General features: G+C 46.8%; 1 protein-coding gene and 1 long non-coding RNA gene across 2 annotated transcripts; one reads left to right on the forward strand and one right to left on the reverse strand.

Moving 5' to 3' along the window:
- Window positions 1-1,811: 1,811 nt before the first annotated feature.
- Window positions 1,812-12,894, forward strand: SLC30A2 (solute carrier family 30 member 2). Its single transcript, XM_081016822.1, has 8 exons — window positions 1,812-2,144; window positions 5,613-5,827; window positions 6,692-6,838; window positions 7,908-8,061; window positions 9,372-9,537; window positions 9,881-9,986; window positions 10,846-10,980; window positions 12,450-12,894. The coding sequence occupies exons 1-8, from the start codon at window positions 2,092-2,094 to the stop codon at window positions 12,593-12,595; spliced, it is 1,122 nt and encodes a 373-aa protein (XP_080872948.1). The 5' UTR covers window positions 1,812-2,091; the 3' UTR covers window positions 12,596-12,894.
- LOC308483222 lies at window positions 12,781-15,419 on the reverse strand. Its single transcript, XR_013989614.1, has 2 exons — window positions 14,405-15,419; window positions 12,781-12,970 (listed from the first exon to the last, which is right to left on the reverse strand). It is a non-coding gene; the product is annotated as an uncharacterized lncRNA (long non-coding RNA).
- Window positions 15,420-22,516: the final 7,097 nt, after the last annotated feature.

The raw sequence follows: 22,516 nt of genomic DNA on the forward strand, positions 1-22,516 counted from the left end.
ACTAAATGGCAGCCAGTGCAGTCAGGCCAGGATTGGCATAATATGTCTTGCCCCATTAAGCAAACTGGCCACTGAATTCTATGCTATCTGAAGTTTCCAAACAGTCTGCAAAAGCAGTCCTAGAGTAATCCAGGCATGTCCAACAGGCAGATCGTGACCTACCAGCAGATCACTGGATGTCTGTGGTAGATCACTGGTAGAGATTATTGGCTCCCCCCAAAGAAGCTCAACAATTTTTGGCGCCCCTAAAAAAAGCTCAGCATTTTTGCCCTACACCCCCCCCAAACGACTTTCCTCCTCCCTAAAAAGCTCAACAACTTTGATGCGAACTCCCAAAAAGGGGGTAGATAACAGCCAGTTTATAACTCTGTGAGTAGAGTGCACTCTCTTGGGAGTTGGCCACCCCTGAGTAATCTAACCTAGGGGCTACCAGAGCGTAAACTACAGTAGTTAGGCTGTCCCTGCCCAGATAGGGGCACAGCCAAAGCTGATGGAAGGCACTCTGCACCACTGAGGTCACCTGAGCCTCAAGCCTCAAGCAACAGCAATGGACCCAGAAGTATCCCCAGGCTACTTACCTGCTCCTTCAGATGCTCCCCATCAAGCAATTTCCCAGGATGAATGGGAACTGACTTACCTTCCTGAGATATGGGGAGGATAACCTCTGAATGGCCCTTGATCGGATGGCCAGGGGGTCAGAGATGTTACAATAATCACTGTGGTCATGTCCACACCATACATTTAGGGCACATATCTTTCCCCAAAGAATACTGGGAGCTGTAGTGTGTTAAGGGTGCTGGGAATTGTAGTTCTATGGAATGTAGTTCATTCTTTGGGGGAAGCCGTACTGTTCAGGTGATCTAAATGTGCCTTAAATGTATGTGGTGGGTGGGAACTAGACAGCTTTGGATAAAAAAAAGGATTAGCCAGAAGTGCAGTGAACAAGCTAAACCACACAATGGCTGAAAACAGAACCTCCATTTTCCAAGACAGTATACCTTTGATTACTAGATCCTGAGAACAAACAGCAAAGACCAGCGAGCTGAGCTGCCATACAACGGTGTCATCACTTGGCAGCTCTTGAAATGGACAATTGTAGTACCAGGGGGGCTGAAAGGCAGAGTGGGTCTGGCATCTCTTAAAATTATTTTCTTCTGGTGGATTGTTGGTAAACGGCAGTCCTGACTGGGTGGTGTGAACAGCATGATCATAAGGCACATCACAGGCACAACAACGCACAGGATTTGTGGCATCTCTCCAGTCAGAAGGAAGCTCCTGGACAAACAACTGGCCAATGAAAACTGAACATTGGGGAGGTTGGAGGAGAATTTCCAGCTGTTCTCTGAACAGCAAGGAAAAAGCAGTAAAAGACCAATGTGAGCTGCAACAAAATGTTGCAGCGTGGAACGCTCGTGTTTCACACCCTTACCTCTTTCAAGTTCCATTCCATTCCATTATACTTTCATTTCAGTCCTCACTGGGCTATATTTTGGGCAGGATTTTAAAGAGCCAGTGGCCCAAGTCCCCTTTGTGGACCACAAGCCTTTGTAGCAACCAGCGCACCCTTCAGCCCTGCTCACTGAGCATCCATCGGGGACTGGATCTAGCAGGGCTCTCCTTATGTTGGATAAGACACAAACAAGTCGAAGTTCCAGTTTTGCCCCTGGGGTTTCTGGGTTTGCGCCCCATCTCCTGAAAAAGCAAACAAACCCGGAACTCCCCCCACCCCCACCCTTTTGTGTGCGCGGGCGAGGGGGAAGGATGGGATCGCCAGCGGCCCTTGGGCAGGGAGGGGTCGGCGTCTTGCTCCCTCCGCGCCCGCCAGGTCAGCCGGCGCTTGCAAACTTTGCAGCCGGGCCGCCCCGGCCGCAGCGCCCTCCTTCTCCCCCTGCGGGGCTTTGCGCACGAGTCGGCGGCGTTTTCACACGGGCTGCTGCTCGCCCAGCCGAGATAAGAGGCAGCTGCCAGCGACGCCGGCCTTAGCGGGTGGGGAGGCGGCCGAGGAAGGGGGCGCAAGGCCGGAGAGGTCGAGGCTGAGCGGGGGCCTCCGCGGGGAAAGGAGCGTCCGCCGGTTTGCACCTGCCGGCGAGGATGGAGCCGGGCTCGGGAGAGAAGAGCCAGCTCCTCAACGGCGTGGAAGGCAGGTGAGTCGCGGGCAGCGGCCTCCGCGGTTCTTTCCCCCACTTTGCTTTCTGCTCCTGCAGTTCTCCGCCCCGAAGGCAATGCGGACGCTTCGCGACAATATAGCTCCAGATCCATTTACTACCTCGCTGCTTCTCCAGCATTAATTCTTTGCCACAGTGCAGTCCGATTTTAAGCATGTTTACTCCGCAATAGGAGCAAACTCCAAGGGGCCCAGGTACCTTCTGGCTCCCCCCAATAAAATATTTGATGCTTCCCAGGCACCCCAAGTTGATAGGCATTGTCATTCAAAATAGTGTGCGCCTTGTGACTGATTATACGGGGCGCAGCTTGCCTTCCCCCCAATATTTTATTTAAGTTGGTACCTTTGTAGATGGGGTAAGTCCCAACAAGTTAAGGGTGATCTGATGATGACACTAAATAGGTGCAAGATTGGACTGTAGGTGTGCAAACCTGTGTTTGCTCAGGTGTGAATCGTGTTGCGTTCAGTGGGAGTTATGCCCTAGTGAGTGCCTTGCAACCTTATCTAGGTCACTGGCTTTGGGAGAGGGGCTCATCACCGCCTGCCCACCTCCCCATCTTACCCAGCTTATTGGTTAGAGTTTGGGGGCTCCATCGAAGCCTTCAGATCCAAAATTGTGCATGCAGACCCTCCCAGCCACTCTCTCTTACAGTACTGGACTGGAACCCAAAGAAGTGTAATGAACTTACAAAAAAGAAAAAGAAAAATCCTGCCAATTCCTAAAACACGGGTGGAGAAGCTGTGGCCCTCCAGATGTTGTTGGACCCCCAATTCTGCCAGCCCCCACCAGCAGGAACATGGGCCAGGAATGACTTTTACTGATTGGTTTTGGCAATTTACATCCTGCTTAACAGTATTCTTCTCTAAGTAGTAGAAACAGCAAACTCAGTAAACACCATGGAGATAAAATCAGTTAAAAGCTAACTCTAAAATAAAAAGTAGCTTAAAATGACTGCTGACATGGGCTCCGGAAGTTCAACAGGGAAGTGGGGGGGCGGCTATCTGATATCAGCTGGGAGGGGACTGTAAGCTTGCAACATCTGGAAAGCCAAGGGTTCCCTGTCTGTGGTCTAGAATCAAATCAAGAAGTTAAACTTTTCCTGGCATGAAATTTCAGAGAAGCTTTATCTGTTGAATGTCGATATCTGTTGTGTATTTGTTAAAGGCAAGGCAGGCAGCTTTGCGTGAAAAAAGGATGGCAGCCTCCGGCTCAAGCTCTCCCAGGGTGTGTGTTCAAAGAGTAATTAGTCACTATTAAGTAACTTTGACATCCTTTTTCAACTGCAATAAGGGTAACTAAAAGCAAGGCAAAAGGGTTGTTTCTGTACACCCCCACTATACCAGGGAAAACCTATGAGCGGAGTGTGGGTTCTGTTCTTGCAGCAGAGATTGCGAACAGAGAGTGGGATCAGAGGGTAGGGATTGTTCCAGTTTAGTTAATATAAAAATGGAGTCTTCTCTAATCTAGCATAAAATGCTTTGCAGCAGGTGATGGCAGCATTTCAGGAGAAACGCAGGGCTGTTTTAGAGAGAGCCCTGGGCTGCGACATGTATTTGCTACACTTACACACCACCCTCCTGGAAGAAGCACTGAGCACTGTGCTTACCTCTGCCTCTCCCATATTATCCTTACAACAACCCTGTGAGATAGGTTAGGGAGAGAGAGTTATATGCCAAGGTCACCCAGCGTGGGCTAAACTCTGCGTTTGTTCTTGTATAAAGAGCATCTGCAAGGAAGCAACTTCCAGGCAAATGTGGCAAAAGCTTAAAACTTTTTCTCTGTTCTCTGCCCTGTTCCAAGAAAACTTGCCTCTTGGAAGCGGCAGTTTGCATTTCAAGGGCAGCACCAGAGGCTTCCCTTGAAATGTAAATTGCAACTTTAGAGAGAAAAAGTGTTTGGTTTTTTTTTTGTCAGATAAGGTTGCATGGAGAGAAAATAAGGTCCTTCCCACCCCATCCTCAGGGTCCCAAGTTTGCTCAAGCTTTGCAAGAGATGCTGTATATATCCTTAAAAATTTACAAATTGCTATATACATTAAAAAGCTTGAACTTGGTGTGATATACAGAACAAAACCCTTGCATGTTAACTGCATTATTGCAGTAAAGATCACCCAGCTTCATGGCTGAGTGGGGATTTGAACCCTGGTCTCCCCTGCCCTCCTTTGGCACTTGAGTGTAGAAACCGAAATTGTTTGCCTGGGCAGATAGAAGGCAGAGGTGTAGGAGTGTGTGTGTGTGTGTGTGTTAAGAACCTCAGACAGTAACATGTTCGGAATGCAGCCTGCTCTACGAAAGGTAAGAATCACATCCACCCATTGTTCTGCCGGTGTCCCTCTTGCCTGCCTTTGGCATGCAGAGGTTCCCTGCCAGTGATTGCAGGAGGCATTGTCACATTGCAAGGGCACATTCCACCCAGGAAAAGAACACCAGGGAGGGGCAGAGCAAGGCTGGTGCTGCAGGACAAATGACCCAGGGAATGAATGGGGCTTGGCCAAGGAGGAATCAAGAGGGCTGGGTAGAAAACTGTGGAGGGGGAGGCGCTGCATTTGCCCCCTGGGCCTGAGGGTCCCCACCCTTAACTTGAGTGGTGCATATGTGCAGAGGCAACAGAAGACAAATTAGGTAGTGCTGCCTAAGGACTGGAGGGCATGTAAATCAAACTCACTCTCTCACACACAAGCAAACACACACGCAAAGGCACATGCCTATTTTCTGCTTGTTTTGCTAACACTGTGAGGATCTCTACTTGGCACTGCCGCACAGTAGAACTTGAATGCCATACCGTCAAACGAAACATTATTTTAAATAATAAAAATATATGTGATCAAGATACTATTTATGAAACATTATTTTAAATAATAAAATAGGTGATCAAGATACTATTTATTTATTAGTTTACATTTCTTTCCAACCAAGGGATACATTTCTATCCCACCATGTTGCCCAGAGTGGTTGGGGCAACACAGTAAAAGTAATAAATTATTATTAATTATTATTATTATTAGCTCAAGGTTATGTACCTAGTTTTCCCACACCCCCATTTTATCCTCACAACAACCATGTAAGGTAGGTTAAGCTGAGAGACCAAGGGCCACCCAGTGATCTTCCCAGCCATGTGAGGACCTGAATCCTGGGCTTCCTATGTCGTAGTCCTGCACACCAATAGCTCCAGTACAGTGACTTTGAATTAAATTCATAAGGAGCTGAAGTAAGGCATCCTGCTCCAGCCTCTGCTGTTTTCTGCTTTGCTTTTCCAGCTGACACTCAACATGGTGTGGCTAACTAACATACTTGGTCCTTACTGGACATTTTTTTTTTTGTGGTAGCAGGGGCATTCAGTTTATTGTTGTGCTTCTGCAAATTTAGAGTTTGGGGGACAGCAGCATCTCTGCCTGAGACAACCTCTCTCTCTCTCTCTCTCTTTAAAAATCTTCTCTTTATGACACAGGTCTTATTTAGGAGTTGTGGGTAAGAATTTCCCAAACCCAATGGTCGGCTACGTTCCAGACCTTTCCTCCTTTGAGCTGGGCCTGAACGGGAACCAGCACTGCCATTCCAGCTGGGCATCTAACAGCAGCTACGATGCTGAAAAAGAGAGAGCTCGGAAGAAGCTCTACGTCGCCTCGGCCATCTGCTTGGTCTTCATGGTGGGAGAAGTTGTGGGTAAGGCTCTTGACGCTTTTTGACATCACTGTTTGCTGTTTGGGTTGTGCATCATGACTGTGTACAAAATTATCATTATCATCATCCTATAGAATCATAGAATTGTAGAGTTGGAAGGGACCTTGAGGGTCATCTAGTCCAACCCCCTGCAGTGCAGGAATCTTTTGTGGAACTCAAACCCACAGCCCTCAGATTAAGAGTCTCATGCTGTACTGACTGAGCTGTCCCAGTTCTTCCTATTATTTACCTGCCCTTCACCATAAGTTCCCTGGGCAGTTTGCAACACATTCCGGCCAGCCACACTGAAGGGGTGTGAAGCACAGCCAGTGAGGGCTGTGGCCTTGGGTGGAGGGGAGTTCCAAGGGATGCATAAAGAGGCCCAGAGGGCTGCATTTGGCCCACAGGCCTGAGTTTCCCCAATTTCTGTAATGCATGAATCATCTGTAATCAGTGTTGGAAATTCGCATTGTTCTAGGCACATTTTGCAACAGGGAATTTCATTAGTGCGAGCAGCTTCTGAGTTCTGGGTGCGGTACTGCGCCTAATATTTCAGATTAAAACTGCAGAGTGGAAGGAAAGGAGGACCCTTTTCTGCCTCCCCACTTCTAGCTACTCTCTGGAGAAGAGACCCTCTCAAAAGTATTAGGGGGGTGGGCAGAGGAAGGACTAGACCACATGAAAAAGGAACATAATATTTTAGCTACAGTTCATTCATTTTCAGCTTTGTATTCCTGTTATAAAAAAGCACGCCTAGAAATTCCATTGTTGTGCCCTTAACCTAGGATTAAGGTGCCATTTAGCTCCTGGCTTTCATATCTCAGTTTCTAATACTGCCCCTCTGCCTGTGGGGCTCTCTCTTCCCAGGGGGGTACCTTGCCCACAGCCTTGCCATCATGACTGACGCTGCCCACCTCTTGACGGACTTCGCCAGCATGATGATCAGCCTTTTCTCTCTCTGGATGTCCTCTCGGCCCCCTACCAAGACCATGAATTTTGGTTGGCATCGAGCAGGTAACAACATCCTGGCTACTAAGGAGTAAGTCCCAGTGAATACAGTTAAGCAGACTTCCAAGGAAGCCCACCTAAGGTTGTGCCTGCTGGCTATGTGACATTCACACTGTAGCAGATCAAATGCAAACTTCTGAGCAGAGACTATAGAGCTGTGTTGGTGGGGCATGCTGAATTTAAAAAACAAAACCAAGCCAAACCAGTGAGCGGGGCTGAAAAGTTGTAACATGATTTGGGAATTCAAAAGATATGTTGGTTAAATTAATGTAACTTAGTTTTGCTTGGTAAGTAAAATGTTTATAAAATTTCATAGAAATAATTAAAAATGATTGCCAAGTACTTGCAGCTGTTGTTGGCCTCCGTTTGTCTCGGGAGACAATGGAGGAGTGTGCCTTGGGGTGAAGTCAAACTGCTGGAGAGTTGCATCGCCTGCTGTGGCTGTAGAGACTGATACAGGAGCGACATGTTTTGTTGCAGCTGGGGCAGATGAAGGCATCCAATTGTGCTGCTGAAGATGCAGCTATATTATTATTATTATTATTATTATTTAGCATTACCTGACATTTTTCAGAAGGTAGAATTAAAAGTATTTGGTTTTCTGAAAGCAGAGGGAACAATGGATCTCATTTTAAGCCCAGAAAATAACTGTGTGTACATCAGTGATGCAGGGAGGGCTGAATTGGGGACGGTAAGATTTGTGGGCCCGATTCACATGGAACTCCTGCACACGGGACAATTTACACACAGGTCCCAATTTCTCCCGTTCCCCCTCCAATAAGGGGCTTAATGTCTTTATTGTTTCAAACAGTTCTCAGGACATAATTTTTACTGTTGAGGCTGCCTGCACAAATAGAGCAGCACTGAATTGGGCCTCTTGTTGCCTTGTGAATTGGTCTGTCTGTTGCAAGAGAATGTATTGGAGCAATCTAATTGGGCAGCTTTATTTGGTGGACATACTCCCAAGTGTATGCAGCTAGGACCAAACTCTCAGAAATTACCTGCTTGGGGAGTTGTTGCTCTTCACCTGCCATTGACACCTAACCTAACCAAACCTTCCTGGCTTTCTCTGCAGAGATCTTGGGAGCCCTGCTGTCCGTGCTGTCTATCTGGGTGGTGACTGGTGTCCTGGTTTATTTAGCAGTGCAACGGCTGATCTCGGGCGAGTACGAGATAGAAGGGAATGCCATGCTCATCACCTCTGGCTGTGCCGTGGCAGTAAACATCATGTATGTAAGCATGCTCAGAATGCACTTGAATGGGCACCTAAGGAAGTTGCATAAACTGGAGATTCTCCTCAGATGGGGGTTGACCCTGGCAATGGATTGCGGGCTGCATAGATCAGTGATACCATGCTTTGTAGGCCAAAACACGTCTTGTGTTCATTGTGGGGAATCTCCAGCTTTTTGGTCCTGCCCACTGACATCAGATGGTAGGTAAAGGCTAGGCTGCCTTCACTCTGAAGTCGCTTTGCAAGCAGTTTCTGTTGAAGCCTCCTGGAAACTGACTTAAAAAGTGATATTGTCACTTGAAGTGATAATGAAGTCAGGTGATTAGCCTGCAGGCATGTGTGGAGATAGAGATCTGTGCAAAAAAGATCAGGAAGCTGGTGATAGAAAAGACCTTAGCCAGAGGCCCTGGTGAGACACTCCCAATTAAGGGTCTACATTACTGGGCTGGGCAGACCATCTGAGCTGGTGTGAAACAGCTTCCTGGGTTTTTGCTTCTGGATGACAGGGGCTGAATGAACAAAAGCCTCTGGTCAAAGGAAGAGCCAAACTCTCTTGCCCCCACTTCTGAGTGTTTTTACTTTTGATGTTCTTCATTTAGTGCAGGGGTAGGCAACCTAAGGCCCAGGGGGCGGATGTGGCCCAATCACCTCAATCCGGCCCATGGACAGTCCAGGAATCAGCATGTTTTTACATGAGTAGAATGTGTGCTTTTATTTAAAATGCATCTCTGGGTCATTTGTGGGGCATAGGAATTTGTTCAATTTCCCCCCCAAAATATAGCCCAGCCCACCACATGGATGGTGGACCGGCCCACGGCTGAAAAAGGTTGCTGACCCCTGATTTAGTGCAATTATCAGATTTCTGTCCTGCCCTTCTTTCTGAAGGTTCCCAGGGTGGCAAACAACAAGTAATAAAACTTATGTACAGAATGCAAGAGGAGTTGAGAAGCCAGTGTGGGATTTAGTTATTTAACTGTAGCATTATTTCTCTGCCCGTCAGCTGGAGAAAGGGTCCCAGAACTGCTTATGGAAGAATAAAGATAGTTTCTGCCCACCGCAGTCGGAAAGAAATGACAGAGGAGGAAAAAGCAACGGGGAGGGAAGAGGAAAACAAAGAAGCTCGGATACCAATTCTTAAAAGTAACAAGTGACAGCCAGCTGAGGCTGGAAGAGAGTTCAGGAAAGATCAGAGAGCAGAGCCAGTGGTATGGCCCTGCTTCCCATCTTTGCCTCTGCTGCAGCCTGGTGCTCTCCTTTTGGCAAAGTCTTCTCTCCTTGTCCACTTTTCCTTTTAATTTCTCCCTCCAGAATGGGCATTGTTCTCCACCAGGCAGGGCATGGGCACAGTCACGGCAATGGGCACAGTCACGGCAGTGGCCCCAACACCAGTGTCCGGGCTGCTTTCATCCACGTGGTTGGGGATTTCCTACAAAGCATTGGAGTCTTGGTGGCAGCCTACATCATCTACTTCAAGGTAAAGCGGTCTGGAATAATTGATAATTGCAAAGAATATTTATTCCATGATGGAGCAGCTCTGCCGACTCTCTTAGGAGACAACTGCTGCTGTTACCATGTTGGCTCTGTAAAGAACAAGCTTGTTTGGGGCCAGTAATAAGTTAGGTGCGGAGCAGAGCAGGGACTCTGCAGTCGAGTGGCAGAGCATCTTGGGTTCGGTCCTCAGCATCATCCCTCCCTTAAACCCTGGAGAGCTACTGCTGGTCATTGTAGTGGGTACTGATCTAGATAGACCATTGAACAGACGCTGTATAAGGCAGAGAGGCTCACAGTTTTCTTTCTCCTTCGCCTTCTTCCTCCAGCCAGAGTACAAATACGTGGATCCCATCTGCACCTTCCTGTTTTCCATCCTGGTCCTTGGAACGACCCTAAGCATCCTCCGAGATGTTGTCCTTGTGTTGATGGAAGGCAAGTCTCCCCTTTTGAAGTGGGCGAAAGAGATTGGAGCATCTGGTTGGACTATGCCATGAATTTTCTATGTATGGGGGAGGCTGCTTGGTGTGGGGGGACATTGTAAGTCAAAGCAAGACATTGCAGCACTTAAAATGCAGGTAGTTGCTTTACTTTTCCTTTGTTTGACTTCTGTTGCATTCTAAGGGTTTGGGTTGGGTAGTAATGTGTTAGTTATTTCGCCCTGTGTCTCTTTGTCCCCATAGCAGCTGGAAGGGTGCACCATTTGAGTCTAGAAAATGGGATGGGGGGGAGGAAGCACCACTCCTCTGAGTCTCTGGAGGAGGCATAGGCAAACTTGGCCCTCCAGATGTTTTGGGACTACAGCTCCCATCATCCCTGACCACTGGTCCTGTTAGCTAGGGATGATGGGAGTTGTAGTCCCAAAACATCTGGAGGGCCGAGTTTGCCTATGCCTGCTCTGGAGGGTCCCTTCCTCTCCAGCTGCTGAAATGGAAGAGTGGGGAGCCTCAGGCCTGGGGGCCAAATGAGGTCCTCCAGTCCTCTCTCCATGGCTCTCAGGGCTGGGAAAAGGACCCCCAAGGAAACACGAAGTCATCTTCCATGGTATAATCCAGGCTTCCCCAAACTCGGCCCTCCAGATGTTTTGGGACTACAATTCCTATCATCCCTGACCACTGGTCCTGTTAGCTAGGGATGATGGGAGTTGTAGTCCCAAAACTTATGGAGGGCCGAGTTTGACTATGCCTGGTATAATCCAATCAAACTATGTGTTTTAGCTTTGCGCAAGACAAAGAAGCAGTTGTGTCATCTTTTTGTCTGCTTCTCACCAGCATCTCCTGCTCCTTCTTTGCAGCCACCCCAAAGGGTGTGGAGTTCAATGATGTGAAGAGTATCTTGCTGTCCATAAACGGAGTGAAAGCCCTGCACAGCCTCCATATTTGGGCCCTGACGGTGTCTCAGCCCGTGCTGTCTGTCCACATTGCCATCAGTAAGTTGCACTCCTGAGCAAGGAGTATCTGCAGGATTTTTTCTAGGGGGTTGGGGAGAGAAAATATAATAAATCGGGCTTCCAGTTGTGGTTCAAAATACCCGAAAGCCACCCAGGTTGGCAAAGGCTGTTCTAAATAAACAAATATAACTGAAAGGTGGGAGCACAGAAACAAATGAGGGGACTCATGCCTGCACACGCTGCCTTGCATCTCAGGTTCTACAAATGCTAGAAACTTACTTTGTTTTGGATTTTTTTTTATAAAAATAAGAAATATGGGCATCTTGTGATACATCTGGCAGGGGAGACAGTCCCTCTCCTTCCTTCTCTGCCCACATGGCTATGCATGCCTCGATGAGTTGCAGGTTTAGGGGTTACAAGGTGCAGTCACTGTAGCTGAGGTGGATGTTGGATTTTGCAACTAGGGAAGAAAAGCATGTGGGCATAGACAGTGCTGGCACCCAGAAAAGCCAGGCTTTCACTGGGATGGTCTGCCAACCTCAACCCTTGATCCTACCTCCTCCTACACAGTGGGTGGATGGCTTAGGTAGCGTACTGAATGAGGATCTTCAACTGCCCCACACCCCCAACCCTGTGCTTTTTAAAAAATAGAACACGTTGCATTTGTTTATTATTATTATTATTATTATTATTATTTATTTATTTTATTATTATTTATTATTACTGTTATTATTATTATTATATGCCACCCATCTGACTGGGTTGCCCCAGCCACTCTGAGTGACTTCCAACAAAAAATAATAAAAACACAATACAATTTTTTATTTTTAAATATTTCTAAAACGTTTTAAAATCTCTCTTAAGCCGTATACAAAAATAACACTGAACAAAGTAAGACTATCACAAAATCAGTGAATGAAACCCAGGAACTGGTTAAAGACAGGCATTCGGAAATAATAGGGCCCAATCCAGCAGCTCACAGAATGCATAGGCAAAAACAAAAAGCAAGAACATCTTCACATGACATCTGAAGCAACTAATGGATGTTGTTTCATATATACCAGAGGGTGCTTGTGGTGGTGCGGATGAGGGAAGAGAGGCTCTGAAATTGCTTGGATCCTGACCAGTTTGTGGGCCTTGTCCTTGGTTATGTTTTTGTTGCCATTGAGTTGATTACACAATCACCTTTATGAACAGTCCGTGTTGATCCTTTCTGGGGAAGAAGGTGCCCTAATAGCCAGCAAAACTAAAGAGGTCTGTAGGGGTGCTCTCGCAGATATCTGGGGCCCAAGTAGGGCCACAAACATGTACTGTGAGAAAGGCTCCCAGATACACCACTTAGCATGGAGGAAATCAATCCATTTGTGCTGCCTTCCTCAACGTGGTGCCACCAAGATGTTTTGAACTACAACTCCCAGTACACCATTTCCCCTCACCCCCAGACTTTGTGTCAAATTAACGATGCCTGTCTTCCTTTTGCTCCGCTCGCCGCTTGCCTCCCTTTCCAGACAAAGACGCAGATGCTCAGGCTGTCTTGAAGGAAGCGAGTTCCCGCCTGCAGGGAGCCTTCAACTTCCACACGACGACAATCCAGATCGAGAACTACTCCGAGGACATGAAGGACTGCCGGGAGTGCCAGAGTCCCTCTGACTGACTGTTTAGAAAATAAGAGAATCTGAGGAGAGTTGTAGAGCAGCCTGCAGATGGCTATGCGGCCTTGTCAAAACTGCTACCTCAGAATTCGTTCCAGTGTGACCGTTACTCAGGGCCAAGTAACTCGTGCAGTGTCACCTAAGTGCTGATGCTTAGTTTGTTGGGAGCAACTGAAAGTACTGCGCGCTCTCTCTTTCTCTCGGATCTGTCTCTCTCTGCTTCTCCCTCTTTCTGTTTTTCTCTCTCTCTCTCCTATAGTTTTATAAGTACCTGAAAATAAAACTGGGATCTTTCTGTTTATTGATTTGGCTGTAATAACTCCTCAATGCAAGGAGTTTCCTCTTCCTCAGGGGGGTTAGGATCTTTCTCCTTGTATCTAGAGTAGAGATGGGAGAGGAAGTCAATTCAGTTTGCATTAAAAGGCAAACTTACGTAATTTGCACTTTTTGAAGCAATACATGGACCAAAACACCACCTATTGCTAGTAATTTGCACTTCTTGGCTGCAGAACTGCACTGCAAAATACCAAGTAATGTGCCCAAAAATGTACCTGCTAGGGGGAAGTGTGTTAGTTAGCTAGCTAGTTAGTTACAGTGGTACCTTGGGTTACAAACACTTCAGGTTACAAACACTTTGGGTTACAAACTCTGCTAACCCGGAAGTAGTACCTTGGGTTGAGAACTTTGCCCCAGGATGAGAACGTAAATCGTGCAGTGGCAGCAGGAGGCCCCATTAGCGAAAGCGCGCCTCAGGTTAAGAACAGTTTTGAGTTAAGAACGGACCTCCGGAATGAATTACCTTAAGTTCATAACCCAAGGTACCACTATATTTTTGTGCATATAATGGGGTTGCCATATTTCAAAAAGTGAAGATCCAGACAAAAGTTTTTGAGCTTTATTACTATTATTATTAGTATTTTCAACACAAAAACAGCCCTGTTGCCATACATCTGGGTTTTCCCAGGCATTTTGCCATTTTCCAGAAATCCCGCCTGGACACTATTTACAACGACCAATTCTCAGATATGTTTGGGGAAACCTGGACGTATGGTAGCCGTAGCATATAACATGCAAAAATACATTATTTCGGGAGAAATTCCTTTGCAGAGATGTGTATGTTTGTCAAAACAGCATCCCAGAAGGTTGTTTTGGAGAGAGGCTCCCTAAAAGTGGTGATAAGTTTTCATGAGGAGCTTTTTCTTAAAAAGAAAGAATGCAAACTGATGAGGAGAGGTAGAGAACTGAAGATAGGAAGAATGAGAAACCAAGAAGATGCTGACAGTTCGGTCCATCCCTTATCTAGAGTTCAGGGCCAACTCCAGGACTGAGGAGAGCCCTAGCCATAGAATTGCCTCACCATTTAAATTTCCCACAATGCCCTGAGATGTCCAATGTAGCATCACTCTGAGAATTTACAGAACTGGCTTCACTGCAAGCTTTTAATAACTGATTGAAGCCAAAGTTACGCACCTAACAGGGCTTCACTGTCCTCCTCTATCCCTCTGGGATAATATTTTGAGGGTTGCCACTGGGTGGCGGTGGAAGGTGCAGCCTGGCTGTGTAAGGCCACCGCTGTTGGGATACAAAGCAATGCTTTCATTGTTATGTACCGTTACGCTGCTCTGAGGTCATGGGAATAGGGCGAGGAAGCTTTTATAAATTGTATTAAGAGTGATCTGTTAAAATGGGCAGGCTCTGCTCTTATGCCTTTGACAGCAGGCCGATGCAGAACTTAAAGCAAGTCATGCTCTGAATGGCTTGGAGTTAAGGCCTCACCTGCTTAATTTCCAGCGTGGCAGGAAAAGCCTCACTTTAATTTCTGAGAATCCAGCTGCCATTAACATCACAGGAGCCCAGTCAGTGGTGGTGAGAAGGCTTGGCTGCACTGGGTGGGGTTTTTTTGGGGGGGGGGAGTTTCTGGAACTGTAGTGCCCTGGCAGAACCTGCTGACACTGGCCACAGAAACCATTCTGAGGAACTGTGGGAAATTAAAATGGCCTTACAGTCAGCCACAGCCGATAGCAGCTCTAGTATTGCTTCGAGCACCAGGTAAGCCTGTGGGATGGGTGGCCACCAGAGAACACTCGGTCAGGGGCTCCCCACAAACGGCAGCCGGCTTGGGTTTAGGAAGTGAGCAGGCTGCAAGCATCACAGACCAGATGTGGCCTTGCAAACAAAACATAGTGGTACCTCGGGTTACAGATGCTTCAGGTAACAGACTCCGCTAACCCAGAAATAGTACCTCTGGTTAAGAACTTTGCTTCGGGATGAGAACAGAAAACGTGCGGCGGCAGTGGGAGACCCCATTAGCTAAAGTGGTGCTTCAGGTTAAGAACGGACCTCCAGAACGAATTAAGTTCTTAACCCGAGGTACCACTGTAAATGCCTAGTGCTCACTGAGCCTGACTTAAGTCACTCACCAACCATTAGAGGGCAGCAGAGGCATACCTTAAACTGTGGTGTTGCTCACAAATACTTAAAATATTTCCTCTAGGCCTTTTAAGTAACAGGTTTGGGCTTTCTGTTGGGCAAGGACCCGCTGAATTAAATTTCTATTAGCAGCCAGTTTCTTACCTGGTAAAACAAAAAAGCCACTGCAAGTAGCAAAGAGTAAACCTCTTAAGTCCTGGGTTCAATTTCTGACATCTCCAGGCAGGGTTAGGAGAGATCTCTGCCTGAAAGCTCTGGAGATCTGTTGCCATTCAGTGTAAACAATATTGAGCTAAACTGACCAATGCTCTGGCTTGGTATAGACAGCTCCCGAGAGAGCAGGGAAGTATATTACTTCCCTGATCTCAATACGTGGTAAGTTGGTCCTTGCTGGCCTTTTAATAATAATAATAATAATAAATTTTATTTATATCCCGCCCTCCCCAGCCGAAGCCGGGCTCAGGGCGGCTAACAACACTAAAATAGTGCAACATTATAAAAACATCAAAGAATTAATTAAAATCAAAATTGATGGCAACCATAAACTAAAGTATTGTAAAGATTGCCAAAGGAGGGAGTCAGGCTGCGCCCTGACCAAAGGCCTGGTGGAACAGCTCTGTCTTGCAGGCCCTGCGGAAAGATGTCAAGTCCTGGAGGGCCCTTGTCTCTTGTGACAGAGCGTTCCACCAGGTTGGAGCCGCAGCCGAAAAAGCCCTGGCTCTAGTTGAGGCCAGCCTAACCTCTCTGAGGCCTGGGACCTTCAAGATGTTTTTATTTGAAGACCGTAAGTTCCTCTGTGGGGCATACCAGGAGAGGCGGTCCCGTAGACTTTTAAGAGCCTTCCTGCTTGTTTGGCTTAGGGGAGGGGGGGCTTGGACTTCTGCCCTCAAGTCCAGCCCCCGAGTGCATGAATGGATGAATCTGTGTCATAAGACTTGCACATTTTGCGCCGTGATCCCTCCAGCGTGGCCGCATGCCTGGTGTGCTTTGTGCAAAAGGTGGAGGAGTGCAGAGCCTTCCCCCGTGCTGCGATGACCCCAAAGAGGTCAGCAAGTCACAGCTGCTTAAGGCAGCATCACATGAAATGTGTTTTCTTTTTGCCCTCAAAGCCCCCTATTAGAACAGCTCTTGCTGCCATGGGGCTTTGCAAGTGCCGACTGTATTGCTGTTTTTGTGTTGGATGAGTTCCAGTTAGTAAGGCTTGAGGATGTGGATAAGGTGCTTGAGTTGATCTGAGCAACCACTTGCATTCTGGACCCTTGCCCCCTCTTGGCTGATAAAAACTGGCAGGGAGGGGGACCGGTGGCTGGGCCAGGGAGGCGATCAATGCCTCCTTGCAAGAGGGGGTGGTCCCTGCCTGCTTGAAGGAGGCTGTGGTAAGACCACTCCTCAAGAAACCCACTCTGGATTCGGAAAATCTAAGTAACTGCCACCCAGTTGCCAATCTTTCCTCTTTGGGCAAGGTTCTTGAGCCAAGCACTCTAGGAGGAAACTGATGATAAATCCACTGATTTATGCCACTGCATTAAATTAATATATTTCTCCTGGAACTTCGTGGCTCAGATTGATGGATGGATTGGTTACTATTTATAGCCCACCCACCTTATCATCTTGTGTCAGGGCTGATGACATATTAAATGAACTGCCTGCCTGCCTGCTTTGTGCAAAACCCACCTTCCCCTTCTTATTTTCCAAGATTACACTTGAAATTACAAAAAAAATCATACTGCACTATGCAGGTAACCACACATGCTTTTAGTCCTCATTTTAATAGTCTCACTACATATTACTGTGGGTTTCCACCAATGTTAGTCCTACTCAAGAGTAGTCCCATTGAGGTTATGGTTCATTACTTTCAGTTGGTCTACTCTTGAGTCGCACTTCGTTGGCAGCAGCACTTTGATTACAAAAACATTCTCTCCCAGCTGCTCACCGTTTATAATTAATGTTTATGAAAGAATAAGCCTTATTATGATTTACAGTGCAACATTTTATTCTCTTTATTGCCAAAATCTAACAAGTGTCAAATACTTAATCACTAGATCCCAGCTCTTCAAAGTTTGTATTTTTGTGGGTTTCACAGAAGTGGTGCCAGTTTATCCGTTTCTCTTTGTTTGTCTCATTTCCTCAACAGATGGGTCTGACTTGGAGAGCATATAAAACTGATACATGCTTATCTCTGGATACTGAACCTCTTCTCCCATCCATCTGTCCGTCTTTGAGAGTATTCATTAACCAGCTTTCTATTTTGAAAAGGCCTGAAGTAGGGAACAGGTTTACTCATCAACAGCACCGGTCCCAGCATTAGGCAAAATGAGCCAGCTGCCTCAGGGGGCGGATGCTGTGGTTGGCTGGCAGCGGAGGAGAGGCTATGGAGAATGCAACTGTTTGTGCCACCCAGCCTGCCCTGCCCTCCTGAGCCTGGCCTATTTTCCTAAACCAGGGAACCTTTGTTGTTGTTGTTTAGTCGTGTCTGACTCTTCATGACCCCATGGAGCAGAGCACGCTAGGCCCTCCTGTCTTCCACTGCCTCCCGCAGTTTGGTCAAACTCATGCTGGTAGCTTCGAGAACACTGTCCAACCATCTCGTCCTCTGTTGTCCCCTTCTCCTTGTGCCCTCCATCTTTCCCAACATCAGGGTCTTTTCCAGGGAGTCTTCTCTTCTCATGAGGTGGCCAAAGTATTGGAGCCTCAGCTTCACGATCTGTCCTTCCAGTGAGCACTCAGGGCTGATTTCCTTCAGAATGGATAGGTTTGATCTTCTTGCAGTCTATGGGACTCTCAAGAGTCTCCTCCAGCACCATAATTCAAGAGCATCAATTCTTCGGCGATCAGCCTTCTTTATGGTCCAGCTCTCACTTCCATACATCACTACTGGGAAAACCATAGCTTTAACTATACGGGCCTTTGTTGGCAAGGTGATGTCTCTGCTTTCTAAGATGCTAGGGAACCTTTGCCCATGTTTAAATAAGATTCAGCTGCCAATCTGGTCAGCTTTTGCACATAGAAGGATGTGTGGGTATGCCTCCTTGTCCTTCGCCTCATGCAGCAAAATGGCTTACCTCGTTTTTTTAGATAGTGCCTCAACCATACCACTTCTTAAGAAGAGTGCATGTTCAGGATTCCTTACCTGTGAACATGGGATGGGGAACTTGCATTCTTCCAACTATCTTCGGGCTCCCAACTCTCACCAGCCCAAGCCAGCATGGCTCACGGTTGGGGCTGATGAGAGCTACAGTCAAGCAACATCTGGAGGGCCACGAATTTTCCATCCCGGCATCAAAGCATAGCACTCTTGCTTAAGAACATGCCGTAGCTTTGCATGCAAAAAAAGTCCCCAGTTAAATTCCCTGTTATGTAACTGTGAGTTCATTCACAGTGACATAAATATTCCTATCAGCATTAGGTGATAGATTTTAGAAGATTCTGCATGTAGCACCGTAGAAGATTCTTTGCACAGAGCTCGGCCTGGGCTGGCTGGGCAGTCCAAGCCATTTTTCTGCTTATGGCCTGAGGAACCTGGGTTCGAAACCCCCCCCCCCAGCCATGAAGCTCACTGGATGTGACCTTGGGCCAGCCACTGCATCTCAGCCTTTCCTACCTCACAGGGTTGTTGTGGGGATTAAATGAGGAGCAGGGGAGAACCATGTACGCCATCTTGAGCTCCTTGAGGGTGGATGGATGGATAGATAGATAGATAGATGGTGTTCCTTCCACATACAGAAGCTGACTGGACTTCTGGGCAGTTAAATATCTTACTTCAACATGGATAACAGGTCAGCACCCTCCACTGCATTCTGTAAAGCAGGCATATCCAGTCTGTCCTGGGGGAACAATCCAGCCTGCTGGTTGGTTTAATCCAGCCCCTGGGGCAGTTTCCTGGAATATAATCCTAAAAAAAAAAAAACCTTAACAACTTCAATCCTAAAAAAAGGTTAGCCCTTTGGTCACCCCCATGGCCCTTCACTTTATCAAATCTGGCCCTCTTTGAAAAAAGTTTGGACACCACTGCTATAAAGTAACAGTGCTATCAAGTCCTGTCTTTGAAGGGCTGTCCATTCATGTCCAGTTTAAAGACAAAGAACCAGAAAAGGGAAAACTCTGAGCCCCTGGGGAAGCAGACTTCAGTGGCACACAGGTCACATGGCCATAGTCTTCTCCACTATGAGGAGATATATTGCATTTCTTGTTTAAATCGTTTTTTGTGTGTGTGTTTTTCTAAATCTGCACACATAGTCACATAAATTGGCATATTGAAATGTGTGTCCTCTTTTTTCCATGATGCCTAACTGGCCCCTACCTTCCTTCTTAGGTGCCATCAGAGAGCTTCATCGGAATGATTAAGAGAGAGTGCTGATTTTAGCTTTTCTTGATGCAGAATTTGGGCTCATGTGGTACATAAATTTGTAGCGTTTGGGCTAAGCTAAAGGAGCATTGAGGGACACGAGTGGTGCTGTGGTCTAAACCACTGAGCCTAGGGCTTGCCAATTGGAAGGTCGGCGGTTTGAATCACCGCGATGGGGTGAGCTCCCATTGTTCGGTCCCTGCTCCTGCCAACCTAGCAGTTCGAAAGCATGAAGTGCAAGTAGATAAATAGGTACCGCTCTGGCAGGAAGGTAAATGGCATTTCCGTGCGCTGCTCTGGTTTCACTGTCCCATTGTGCCAGAAGCAGCTTAGTCATGCTGGCCACATGACCCAGAAAAACTCTGTGGACAAACGTCGGCTCCCTCAGCCAGTAAGGCAAGTTGAATGCTGCAACCCCAGAGTCATTCACGACTGGACTTAACTGTCAGGGGTCCTTTACCTTTTTAAAGGAGCATTTGGTATTCAAACCAACTGTCCTTTTTGTGTTGTGAACTGAAATGTGATCTTCAGATGAAGGGCAGTATACAGATTAAATAAATAAGTAAATCCTACAGCAACAGGTGTGCTCTACCTCCATATTGTTAGGCCTTAATGAAGTTCCCATCCTCATTCTCAAAGCAATGAAAAAAAGAGGAAGGATGACTGCTAAAAGTAATTATGCAGACTGTCATTATTATCTTTTGCATTGTTTAATGCCCTGGAAACCCTTATTCGTTAAAAACCTGTGTTTCTTCTTTTACTCTCCTAGAAAAAAAAGGTGGTTTTAATTCTAAATCTGCAACCTATTAGCATGCACATTTGTGCAAATACCAGCTACAAATCCCTATAACCAAGTAGCAGTCTCAATTTCTTTAAAAAAGCATACATGGCCCTAGGTCTAATCTTCCCCACTGTAATACCTAATCATGAAAGAGTGGATTCTGCCAGTTAAAAATTCTAAAAAGGAATGAAACACACGGATGTGGGAAACGCTTTGCAGCAGCGTCCAAAACCCCCACCAGGAAACACTCATGCCAAGGAATTATTTATGGCTCCTTTCTCCTCCCTAGCCTCCATCCCCATCTTTCTAAGCGTCTCATTTTTCACAGCCTTTTGCCAGGAGAATATTAACCACAAATCCCACCCTCCAAAAAAACCCAGTAGTCTTTTGGCAGACAAAACAGCAACTTCTTACCTCTGCCCCTCCTTCCCCAAGTCTCATTTTATCTCTTTTGCAACAGGGACCTGGACCAAATCAATTGCTTGTAAATTATGCAAGTGAGTAGATTCTCTTTAGCCAATTGCTGCCTCCCAGCTTGAAAATTTCACTGCCATACAAATCAGATTTAGGTGGAATAGGGAGGGCTGGGCTGGCATGAGACATGTTAATGCCTCAGGTAGAGCATCCAAATAGTGGACACGAACATAGGAAGCTGTCTTTCCCAGAGTCAAATCATTAGTCCACCTAGCTCATTACTGTCTGCACTGACTGGCAGCAGCTTTCTGGAGTTTGATGCAGGAGTCTCTCTCCCAGCCCAACCTGGAGATGCCAGGCATTGAACCTGGGACCTTCTCCATGCAAGGAAATGCTCTACTGCTGAGCTAAGACCTTTCCCCACTAGCTAGCATGGAAGTTCTGTGCAAGCCTCATCTAAAGCAGCAGTTCAATGGGGACTGAGCAGGAGAACTGCCTCATGGATTGCAACCCCTAGTGGGTCACTGGGGCTGTCAATTGGCTGGGGGGGGGGGAGCCAGCCTTCCCTGTTCCTAGTTACAGGTAGGTAGCTGTGTTGGTCTGCAGTAGTCGAAACAAAATTTAAAAATTCCTTCCAGTATCACCTTAGAGACCAACTAAGTTTGTTATTGGTATTTTTTTTTAATTAAAGATTTTCTTGTTTGTGTAATGTGTAATGTCTCTTGTATTTTTTCCGTGTAACATTTTTACAAATCAGTTTCATTTGTTGAGACATTGGGGGGGTGGAGGGGGAGAGGGGGGGAGATGGGGGTGGGGTGGCATCGGGTGGCGATGTTTCTATTTTGCTTAATGTATGTAGGATTTGGTGTCAGCGTTGCTCGTGCAGGTTCTCTGCTGTTCATTCGTGTTTCTTTGGTGGTGAGAGAGGTTGGGGTTGGCCTAGGGTGTGGTTGTTTGTAGTTTGTTATTGGTATGAGCAAGAAGCGTGCATGCACACAAAAACTCATACCAATAACAAACTTAGCTGGTCTCTAAGGTGCTACTGGAAGGAATTTTTTTATTTAGTTTCCCATATTCCTGTTTGAGCTCCAGAAACTGAGTCAAAGCTTTTTAATAGCACCTGGTACCTGCTTAAGCTGTGAGGAGCATTTGCCCCTCCAAGGATGTTGATGAACTACAATTCCCATCATCCCTGGCAACTGGCCATGTTTGCTGGTGCTAATGGGAACTGAAGTTCAGCACCAACTGGGGAGCTAAAGGTTCCTCACAACTGGCCTGCTCGTTCCTGCAGATCAGCTTTACCCAACCCTAGTGCCCACCAGATGTTGGACTACAACTCCCATCATCCCTGGCCATTAGCCATGGTGGCTTGGGCTGATGGGAGCTGGATTCCAAAGCACCTGGAAGGCACTGGGATGGGGAAAATTGCTGCTAAAATGGACAACTGCAAGAGCTGGTTGGAAAGTTGGCAACCACACTTCGCAGGCCTGTCTGCCTCCTCCTCTGCTGCCTCTCGTGCAAGTCTCTTCACTTCCTCTTGCTGCCTCTGACAACAGGAACTCAAAGGAGGAACCAGATTACATAACCCCCAGATATTGATGTTTGCAAAGGTTTCCTCTTTCTCTCCACCTGCTTGCTTGTTATTGTTAAAGCAGCAGCAGCAGCAGCAGCAACAGCAACAACAACAACAACAACAACAACAACAACAACAACAACAACAAAGGTCTGCTGCAAACAGTGAGGACAAAACGAGAAATCTCTCCTGCTAAAAATCTCTCCTACCTGCCCTGCATCCAATCTCTTGTCTTTGATAATAAGCAGAAATTTAGCAGGTGGAATATCTTCTCGCTCCAACTGCATGCTGGGAAATGCTTCAACTATTGAATTTCCACCTGCTTCTTTTCAAAGGCAAAAAAAGAGAGGCCTGGTTATGCATTGCCATCAGTTCATTTC

This window comes from Podarcis pityusensis (genome assembly GCF_964106645.2).
Source record: "Podarcis pityusensis genome assembly, chromosome: 8".
Classification (NCBI taxonomy): Eukaryota; Metazoa; Chordata; class Lepidosauria; order Squamata; family Lacertidae; genus Podarcis; species Podarcis pityusensis.

Coding starts and splice junctions, on each gene's coding strand:
- SLC30A2 (XM_081016822.1), top strand. CDS start 2,092: ATGGAGCCGGGCTCGGGAGAGAAGAGCCAGCTCCTCAACGGCGTGGAA. Junction 5,828..6,691: donor CATGGTGGGAGAAGTTGTGG/GTAAGGCTCTTG, acceptor CTCTCTTCCCAG/GGGGGTACCTTGCCCACAGC. Junction 8,062..9,371: donor GCCGTGGCAGTAAACATCAT/GTATGTAAGCAT, acceptor TTCTCCCTCCAG/AATGGGCATTGTTCTCCACC.